General features: G+C 38.1%; 2 protein-coding genes across 3 annotated transcripts; both read left to right on the forward strand.

Moving 5' to 3' along the window:
• Window positions 1-590: 590 nt before the first annotated feature.
• Window positions 591-3625, forward strand: LOC100642796. Its single transcript, XM_003393372.3, has 2 exons — window positions 591-2224; window positions 2758-3625. Exon 1 carries the CDS (start codon window positions 871-873, stop codon window positions 2212-2214), a length of 1344 nt encoding a protein of 447 aa, XP_003393420.1. The 5' UTR covers window positions 591-870; the 3' UTR covers window positions 2215-2224; window positions 2758-3625.
• Window positions 3626-3944: 319 nt separating this feature from the next.
• On the forward strand, window positions 3945-10650 carry LOC100642677 (protein tipE). 2 transcript variants are annotated; one of them, XM_012312830.2, is made up of 4 exons: window positions 3945-4241; window positions 4723-4981; window positions 5717-5895; window positions 6366-10650. In XM_012312830.2, the coding sequence occupies exons 1-3, from the start codon at window positions 3956-3958 to the stop codon at window positions 5886-5888; spliced, it is 717 nt and encodes a 238-aa protein (XP_012168220.1). In that variant the 5' UTR covers window positions 3945-3955; the 3' UTR covers window positions 5889-5895; window positions 6366-10650. The 2 variants fall into 2 exon arrangements, with proteins under 2 accessions (XP_012168220.1, XP_003393419.1); XM_003393371.3 differs by having other exon boundaries at window positions 5717-5884.
• Window positions 10651-10658: the final 8 nt, after the last annotated feature.

Below are 10658 nucleotides of genomic sequence, written 5' to 3' on the forward strand. Positions count from 1 at the left end.
TCAGATTCAAGAAGAGAGGAAAGTTTTGTATAATAGAAAAGATTGAATGTCTTGCCGCCGGATCCGCCGGATCCCGCCATCTCTGGACGATTATCCTGCAATAGAGATCTTCCTGATGGCACGAAGGTGGCATCAATGACGTCAAATGCGGCAGTACACGGTGTCGTTGCAGTTCGAGGATGGGCATGCGCGAGGCATCGATCGATGCGCGATGCCGCTCGAGCTTTCGAGCCGCGCACCTCACACGAGGCGCAAAGCGAACGAAAGCAGAACACGCGCGCGAGCAGCCTCGTCCTGCTGTAAAAAGAACACCGGTGACACGAACTCGCGAGAAACTCTGACGTGGTTATCTTGGAGATCACGATGTGGAAGCTAGACTGATCTTAAACTTCGTCGAAATTTTATCGGTGGAATTCGCAACGGTTTATCTTCCTATTTCAAGGGACCAAATCAGTGGTATAATGAAAAAATCAGACACGGAGAAGCTTCGTGAATAACATCAGGTCGAATGACTAACAGCTGGAGTATGATAAACATTATTCTGGAGAAGCATTCTTGAATAAATGTTCGAGCTACTCATGGTACGTTAATGGTACGTACAATCTACGAAATTTATAAATCCATGTATTGATAAAACGTCAATGACTTCGACCGTGCACACCTCATAGCTTCTATTCCCTTTAATCGTCGAACGGTCGGAAGAACAAGGAAGATCACATATTTAGAGAACAATGATGTAGAAAATTCACCAGCGTAGTACATAGACACGATGGACAGGCTGACGTAGGATGTAAAATCTCGGAATAATTCATTGTTCCTTGACATCAGGATCTTCTTGGTGATCGAATCGAGCTCGATAAACTCGACACGATGCCCAAGCAAGTGCCAGTGGAGAATTTGGTGATCCCGCCGCAGGACGGTCGGATATGCGGGACGATTTGCATCTGCCAGATGACGGCGGTGTTATCCTTCGTCGCTCTGGTTTATCTGACCGTGGCGATTTACATGCCGAGCACGCGAGCGTTTCAATCTGGTATCAGCGAGATACCAGTGATGTGCACGACAATACGCGCGGTCAACGCGGATAATTGTGAATGGGGCAGCTGTGGAGAGTGGTGTCTGTCGAAAACATCCGGCCCTTGCGTCCAGATTCATGTAAATCTCCGCAGAAACGGCTCGGCGATCATATTAGCGAACTGTACCAATACCACGAACAAGACCTGTTACGGTATCGATCAGGAAAACGCGAAGAAATCGAAATGCATCGCGGACGAGTGTCGCAATCTCACCGGTACGTTCAACTGTACGTCTGGTGTATGCATTAATATCACAGACGCGTTCGAGTGTATATTCCACGACACGGATCCACCGATGAAATGTTCCGGTAGACGCGGTAAGATAACCTGCATAGACATAGACGGTCTATTTAATTGTAACCGTGGAACCTGTGAACGTATTAGAACACCCTACAACTGCGACCGTAGGTGCGTCGATATCCCGACCAGGAACAAAAATATGATTTTATTGAGCGGCGATAAGGTTTATCTGAGTCAATGCGAGAGAGCTATAGACGTCGAGACGAATCGGGAAATCTGGCACGAGGATCGTGGTGACGTCATGATGGCGTCCTGTTATGGAATATTCAACTCCACCTTGGGCGTCGAAGCTGTTGATTGTATCAATGGATCCGTTCTAGAGAAAGATCTTCTCTCTGATCTGACGAATTTCACCTATCTATCATATCTCAACATATTCGCGACAAAACCACTGGATGAAACCAGAATGGTTGCTCCACCAGAACAAGATCTTATCATCGCTAACGAAAGTCGTCTGCTAATTAATCTCGAGGGTTGCGTCAATACTCTACGCGAGGAATGTAAAGAATTCCTTCACGTATATGGGAAGGATGGTTCTGATCATAACGCACGCGCTAGATTTCCATGTTATTACGCTGAGGGTGACACTGGAATCGTTGTATCCCGATTTAACCTGGAAAGCACTTACAAGGAGTTTCTAATCTCGTTGGTGTTTCCCAGTGTACTGTTCGTCATCAGTTGTCTGACGTTGATCTTTTGTCAGAGGACCGTGGTGGTCGGAGATGATGCCAAGATGAGATTTAAAGGCACAGTTGGTGCCGGCCTCACGTCGATAGAGAAGAGCGCTTCGGGTAACCTAGGGGATGCTGGCGGAGGAAACTCTGCTATGGCGCTCTGAGATCCGTCACGTAAGAATCGTTAAATAGAAATGAGACAAAGGTTATAAGGCATCTACATATAGCATTGAAGGGTTCTAAATGGGTTTACAGAACATTAAAAATATACTTTGAAACTTTTCAAGCGTCTACTGGAGAAAATAAAGAGTTTTACAAAATATAGAAAGGAAACAATTAGATAATCCACCGTGATAATATGTGCAGGCTTTTAGAAGCTATTCCCTTTGAAAACTACTTGACAAATTAATTATCGATTGCACGAAATTTTCTGCACAATATTTACATAGTCGTTGTAGAAGAATTACATTTGAATGCAATTCACTAAAAAGATTGAAATCCTATTTAATTCATTGGAAACGAGTTGTTTGAGATAATTAAGATTAACATGTATTAAGAACCAATTAAGTCGTAGCGTTTAGAACAATTTGTTCAACAATCTGATAAAGCAATAGTCACCAATGTTCAGAAAACTGTGTAGAGTTTTGAAGCGAGTAATTTCATAGTAGAACAGGAATTTTATGCGACATACTCTTTTCTGTTTGCAGGCATTCCCCTCCTGGAGGAGAGTCCGGCTCGTCAGTCGATATTCTCCCTGCGCGGGCATTATTAAGGTGTAGGGAGGGGGGGAACGCGTGGTTGAAATTCTCATCTTGCAAAAAAAAACAAAAACTACAAAACAAAATATACAAATACTTCTGCAGAAAGCGCAAACTATCTTTGAAAAACAAGCAAAAATATACAAAGAGAGAGAGAGAGAGAGAAAGCAAGCGGTCAAGAACAAGTACCAAAAAAAAGCAAACAAGATTTTTCCTACTTGCACTGCCTGCACACTAAAAACAAAGAAAGGAACACTTTTGAGAGTTCACGTGCTTTTTTCAAATATTCGCGTCACTGCACGCATGCATGAGCGCGGATGAATCGCTTTGAGAAGTTCATACGACCGGATGCGCGATATAGCTCTCGCCTGTCTCTCTTCTGCTGACAAGGAAGAAGAAGAATCCTGAATTTGGACTCGACCAATTCATTTTTCGGATACGACGGGAAAACGTAACTAGAAAAAAAAAAAAAAATAAATAGAAGGAAAAAGCAGACAATTCGGCGTCTTTTACACGTGACACAACATTCGTCGGTAGCTTTTAAGTGTCCCCCTTCTGATTGATTCGCCGTGACAGTAGATAAGAACCATTTATTACATATAGCTCTACGTATCAAGGCTAAGCAATTCTTATTGTAATCACACTAACACCACGAAACCACATTCAGAACCGAAGGACGTACCTTGCTGGTAAATGATCGATCGATCCCTGCACAGCTGGCAACAAGCCCACAGAGAAACATTTGACAAACTCGTTGCTTAACGCATCTTTTGAATGTATTCGATGCTTCTCGTATAATCGGTAGAATAATAATAAGTTGAACAATCAAAACTTATCGTCAATTTACAGTGCAAGAAGACGAACGGAAAACGTAACAATTCGGTAATTGATAATTTGGAAACTCCAATAATTTTATTTGGAAGTTACACGGAAACGGAGAAGAAAAATTCTTTCGCAAAACGTTGTGTGAAAATAAGGTTTCTTGACTCGAAATCAAAAGAAAAATTTCAGAGAAGTCCAAACAACGTTAATTGGATATTAATCTCGTATCTTTAGAGACGAAGAAAGTTTTTAATATTTGAACGAACAGGGTCCAAGTGACCCGTACAATAGAGCAATCATTGATTCCGACGAGTCGACGGTGATCATGGGTGCCCAGGAAGAGGACACTAAGTCCAGCACCTTGGGTGGGGTGTTACCGGTGGTGGAAGTAGCATCCTTAATGGAGAAAGCGAAATTTTACACGTCCCTCTGCTTGGGTACCACAGCCATCCTTGCTGTCTTTGCCTTCCTTTTTCTAATACCTTTCGTTGTGGAACCGGCAATTTCCACGATTTTGGCTGACTTCTCTCCTCACGCTGTGGCCTGTGTCGTCACTGATCATGTTTACGCTGAGGGACTAAAAAATTGCTCTTGGGCAAGCTGTAGAGAAGGTAAATTTTGAGTTTTCCTAACACTATAAGTTTGATATTCTATTTCAGTTAATTCTTCTCGGTTCTAACACATAAAACAGATATATGTAAATATAGATATAGCGACGAGCATAGCAACGAGATGATATTTACGTTATTTACATATTCATAATACTATATTATTATTAATTAGGAAAATATGAAAATTCTCTTTATTACAGCTTTTAAAAGCATTTATACTTATGAAGCATGAATCAATTGGAATGAAATGTTGAATGTTGCTTGAATCGTAAAAAGTTAAACGTATACTCCTTTTTCTATTCTCTGTGAAGAATCACATCCTGTGTATAATCATTTTATTAATTTATAAATAATTTTAAGAAGCTTTCTCTAATAATAATGATTGATGTGAATTCTAAATTTGAGAAATTCGTATACATTTAATAGTATTTATGTACTAAAAATTTGCATAGATATATTAATAGATTTTTCTCGATTGTAGGTTGTACTAGCGCCGCGCTTCGTTGTCATCAGATCAGGGTGAACTATACGAGGTTAACGTTCGAGGAATTCGTGGCAAAACCTTTGGGTTCCATTTCCTGGGATGTCTCGGACACGAAATTCTTCGTAAACACGGAAGGCTGCGGTTACCCACCCAGGGTGAACTGTTCCGATTTTGCTAAGAAATACGGATATTCGAACATGGGAAAGATATTCCCCTGTTACTACAGCAGAACGCACCCAGAGACTGTCGTTGCAAGGTATAATCACAGTATCATATTCGTGATAAATACGCTAGCGAAAGCACGAAACGTGTCATGCTTTCAGCGTATCGACATTAATGTGGCAAATACTGCTTTATCATTATGATACATTTAAATTCTCGTATCTATATGAAACTATATTCCACTGAAAGTTTGTTGTGTTAATACGCTCACGCAAATCAACTTTGTTTGTTAGAAATATCACAGTCCGCGTTTTTCTACATCAAAAGAATTGGAAATATTCTTCTCTGGTTATGAAATTACAAATGATTCTGTAATTGGGCTATGTTACGAGACCTTGTTTCGTACTATATAATTCTTGTCGACCTACTTTCTTTTAACCGGGTCATTGAAATAAAAACTTCTAAAACTATAGTATTACAAGTTAATAAAAGCAATTTCTGTTAGGTTCTTGTAAGCGCATTAGATAGAAGCGCTCAATAAATAGGCACCATGATGGTTTTTTACTCTTTCTATAGTGATAAACAGTCAAAATTATTAATCTCATACGATCGAGTCTAGTCCAGAGAAGATATTTGATGAGAGATTAGTGAACGATGCACATATTGTTTTCTACATACTGAAAAATTAGTACGATCTAATAAGAATGATATAATTTTTAATAAAAATGAAGCGATATGTGAAAGAATAGAAATAAAGAAATTTTTCTGTCTTCTCTGATTAGTAGGGTAATAAAAATCAGTAGAGTAGATACTATGAATATATTTCTAGGTACTCTTGGGATGAAAATCTGAGGCATCTAGTGCTAGCGTTGGTGGTGCCTACAGTTCTTTTTGGAGTATCCCTCGGTGTATTATGTTATTGGTACTGTCCACCAATGGGCAAGAGCTGCGGAGGGCCAGGTCGTAACCTGATTGACAAGTACGCGAGGAAGGAAGAGTAAGTAACGTGTATGTATGCAGTGCCCAGTGAGGCTAGAAGAACCTATATACCTTATTTACATTCTAGAATTGCTTCAAGGAATTAATGTCTTTATTCCATAAAATATGCTAAAATAATATTTTATTAAAGAATCGTAAAGCTCAAAAGCTATTACCTACGTTGCTAGATTTTAAACGAAAAATATGTTCATCACTATATTCTAAATAAAAGATTCTATTTTAAATCGACTTCTCGAAAAATTTACTTTATCCATTTGTATCGCTCGTCTAGCAAACCTATGATACAGTAAAAATAATAGAAACAGAAAGAAATACAATACCAAATTCAATTCAACGTAGAACTATAAAGAATTAATATAGCAGTTACTTTATTCGAACTAAAAATATAATAACTCCTCGAAGCAATACTGCTGCATTATATTTTAACAAAGAGACCCTGCTGTATTTTCTATCACAAGTTTTCTGTTGCATTCGTACAGTATCCTGGGAGAGGACGAGTTCGAGGAGGACGAGGAAGAATACTGACTACTACCAAGGGCTCACCCCCCAGCGCGGGAGTGACGCCGAAGGAATTACTGAAAATCCCCCAGCGTACTTTACGCTCTAAATGTAAGCGATCGTTCGAAAGCAATAGCAACGTTCAGGAAATTCCAGCAACGGACATAGAATGCAATTCATTCTCGTAACTCGCGTCAGCTCGTCTGACCCTGTTTCGACTTCTACTACTTACGATCGATCTTAACTTGTCGCAAAACATTGCACATGCGCTTAATCGATTGCTTTCATTAAAGAAAATTGGTAACCACGCTAACTTTGCTATTTAAACCTTGCCTATGGACCATTCTCAATTCTTACACGGTCTAATCTAATTATTTCCCCTTCTAACTTGCAATAAATCAAAATTAATGTTGTACACCCTTATTGCGAGCAAAATGATTCCTTTCTAAAGACTTCCCCGTGATAAAGTGTAGTACAAACCGAAATTAATCTAAGATCGTTCTGTTCGACCATATTGTGGGATCGTACATCGAAAGTGCTATCGTATTTTCCCCCTGTGGGGAAAGTGTCTGCCCCTTACGAATTAATATCTGAGATGTTTGCGATATTTTTACACCGAGTTACCGTGGAACCAAACAGAAACGATCAATGACACAAACGATCGTGCAACTATTGTTCGAGGTATAATCGCGATGTTTTTTCGATATCACACGTAATTACTTTGCGAGATTTTTATATACAAACGCAATAAACTCCAATAGGGGAGAAAGGAAGTTGTTCATCAATTTTTAGAGGTAAAGTAAGTTTGGTTAATCGACGGAAAAACTCAGTCTCGATCATCTACCAGTATTCCGAACGAGATTCAGAGATACGATGTGACATGGTGCGCCTTCCTACAACGTGATAACATTAAACGTAAGGAACAAAATATTCAAGTGGTACATTTTACCGCAGCATTCGTTCGTAATAAGATAAATGAGATGTACTTGTGTACGTATTTGTAAGTCATGTTTCCCCAGACTCGGGTAAGATGACGTTTGAAACGATAAATAAGAAGATAATGTAAAAAGGAAAAGAGAGGAATGAAATATTTTTCGAAGCAGCACGGTATCGGTATCGATTTGACATTTGATGTTGCTTTGAATATTTTGAAATCACAATTGAACGAAATTTGGAAAGTTTATTATGTGAAATATCATTTTACCCAGATCTGCTTGTATCTGAGCCGATGATCGAAGGAAATAAGGAACTGAAGGTTTGTACGTCGCGGAAAAGGAACAGTCGATTCGTCAAACATTTCAACAAAAAAAGAAAAAATCAAAATCCTGCGCAGGCTCGTATCACGCGAGCGTACGTTTCAGTACGATCATTTCAGTATTTCTATTCGGAATGTTTCAAACCGATAATTATATTCGGCGATGGAAGTTAACAGTGAGATAAAGAGGAGGGAAAAGAATATTTTCGACTTGAAAATTATATCAAAATAAAAACGAGAACCGTAGTGCTTTCGCGTATGATCGCAAGATTAGAATGACGAATCTACACGGCTATTTTTGCAATAAGAGCGAAGGAAAAACTCGTAGTTAAAATTCTAATTTTCGAAGTGAATGAAACGTAAGAAATACAGAAGAGGCAGTAACGCGATCGTCTCCAGGATCTGTCTTCGCACCAAAGGATAAAACTCGTAGTTTAAGTTTAGCCCGTAAGTTAAGTCTGTGAATATAATCGATTACCGTAACGAGATCGATACAATGATTGTTACAAATTTTTTACGCAGACGCAAGTCGCGTCGTGGTCTAGTTAGGACAAACAAACGTATTTGCATAAAGCGCAGGTGCACGCATGCACGTATCGCGCGCAGTAGTTTATAGCTGTAGATATCGGTTTTTCAGTTCAGTTTTCCAAAAGGGACAAGCGATATGCGTTCCATAAGCTCCGAAACAACATGACCTGCCGAGCCAATAACTTAGTGAATTCATTAGCAATAATTCTCAATTTATATATAAAAGAATTTTGAAACGCTTAATCAATTTATTTGCCGTACGGTGAATTTTATAAAATGTGAACTTAATCTTAGAAACCAGATGCCTAGCGCACTTTAATGAAAAGAAATTACATAAAAGCTATAAGCAAAATTACTATACAAAAGGAGTACAAAATAATTCTTTTAAGGAAAGATATATAGTCAACATTAAAAAATATTTTAAAATAGACATCATTACAAATCTAACATTTCTAAGATCTTATTCATATTTTATGAGAAAACTTGTACAAAATAGATTTGCAAATAATTCATCTTAGATATTTACCAAAATTTGATATTATTAGACTAATGACCACTGTCGATATATTCAGTGGAATTGTTTATATATTATTTGTACAGTACTTACTAATTATATATCAATTATATATTAATTATATAATAATATATAAGGATATCTTACGTTAAATCGTTAGCTTTATATGGGTGGAATAGCAACGAGTTACGCAGTTGTTTCGAAGCGTACGGAAACTACATCGCGAACCTGTACATCTAGAATGGTTGTGAATCCTTACTTGGCCTTACTCTAGGCATCCAGCAAGTTGGCACGATTCGCCTCGAATGAGATGCGAATTCCAACGGAGCCTGCGTTTCGGCACTCACTCCCCACTCGAAGCTTGCTAATCGATTTCCGTTCTACGCGTGCCAGCGATTGATCGATGGATCGCAAGCGCGCCTTCCAAAATTAAACGGACGAAATCTTCTCTCTTGCACTTTTTGTGGTCACGTGAAACTTTTGCTCAAAGACGCTCAACTCACGGGACGATGAGGTCGATTAAAAATAGTATTAATCGGTGCAAAAAAGAAAGAAAATTTGAAAAATGTGGACATTTTTTGAATGGAATTTGAGACACTAATTAGCAGACTGCGGATGTTTATACATTTTTTAGAAATTGAAATGTGCGGCGATATGAAAATTGTGAACAGATATATGTTTAGATTCCGTTTCTTCATCAAAACGATGTTTTTGGTTCCATTTCTTCAGTAATCAGTTTTTTAATTAGATTCTACGTTTTAATCCTGTCTCTTTAGTAAAAACTTCTGTTTAAGTTCTATCCCTCTTATAAAAGTATGGGTTTGCATAAACATCCGCATAGAAAACTAGCGCGATATGAGTTAAAATTTTGCAATGATCGAGCATCGAAAATTCTGTAAGTCGATCTATTGAATGATTGTCGTCTCCCTTAGATGGACACATGAGAAAAGATTATTTAACTTTGATCGAAGTAAATGTTTCCTAACCACGAGAAATTTCGATCATCGAATCATGATTACAAATACATTTATAATGCATTGTGCTTGATCAACATACACGCGAGTATCGAGTATCGTTTCGAAAAATTCAAGCACAAATTCGTGGACTTCTTCGTCCATGGGAAAAAGTGCTCATTCAACTTCGAGCACTTCCATATCTCTCATATCAGATCGGTTTAGTGCCAATTCGTTAGTCCATTAGAATCTCGCGAATGACCATCGAGTTAAACGTATTTAGAATCATCGGTCGCGGGAGAAGACGTCGATACAATTAGATAGATTATACGAAATTCTTAGGAGATCGAGATATTTACTGAAAAGTGATAATCGAAAACAAGATAGCGTCATTGGTAAACAGCTAGAATAAATATTAACCAGTGGTTAAAATTAATCAATGAAATGAAAAGAGATGAAACGAAAATTCCATAGGCGGTTACAGATTAGAAAGCAGCGATTAATTGTAAAGTATCTATTTCTATCGATACTTGTGTATAATACGCTCTATCGCATGTTACTTGATTATTCTAACGTACCTGCACTTAATATAGTTAAGCTGTTACATCGATTTTCTTCCTATATTCTATTTCACTCTGTCTCTTCGTTTCTTTCCCTCCCTTTCTCGATAAAAATTTCTTCTAGCCTGTAGAAATATCTCGATCAGTATTCCTTCGCCTCCTCTCTTTACTATTCTTCTCCTAATCTATTAATATTCTTTCCAATTGATGATATAAAAAATACAAAAACAGGGAGAATGCTCTACGAGCTTCCTGGTTCTATACTCAAGAATTTTAGACCTCATCGAAGAAAACATTATTGTTCACCGCTTCGTGCGTATCATTATAAAGTCCTGAATACATTGTACATAATATATTATATATAACATATTCGTTTTCTGCGATACTAACGGACTATTGTAAATAAAAGATTGTACGATTTCGTTTGAAATATACAGAAACACGTTTTCTGTTAAATGTATTTT

This window comes from Bombus terrestris, chromosome 1 (assembly GCF_910591885.1).
Source record: "Bombus terrestris chromosome 1, iyBomTerr1.2, whole genome shotgun sequence".
Lineage (NCBI taxonomy): Eukaryota > Metazoa > Arthropoda > Insecta > Hymenoptera > Apidae > Bombus > Bombus terrestris.

What these genes read in the sequence shown, in the direction of transcription:
- LOC100642796 (XM_003393372.3), top strand. Translation starts at nt 871, where the DNA reads ATGCCCAAGCAAGTGCCAGTGGAGAATTTGGTGATCCCGCCGCAGGAC.
- LOC100642677 (XM_003393371.3), top strand. Translation starts at nt 3,956, where the DNA reads ATGGGTGCCCAGGAAGAGGACACTAAGTCCAGCACCTTGGGTGGGGTG. An exon ending in TTGGGCAAGCTGTAGAGAAG is followed by an intron (nt 4,242 to 4,722) that starts GTAAATTTTGAG and finishes TCTCGATTGTAG; the next exon opens with GTTGTACTAGCGCCGCGCTT. An exon ending in AAGTACGCGAGGAAGGAAGA is followed by an intron (nt 5,885 to 6,365) that starts GTAAGTAACGTG and finishes GCATTCGTACAG; the next exon opens with TATCCTGGGAGAGGACGAGT.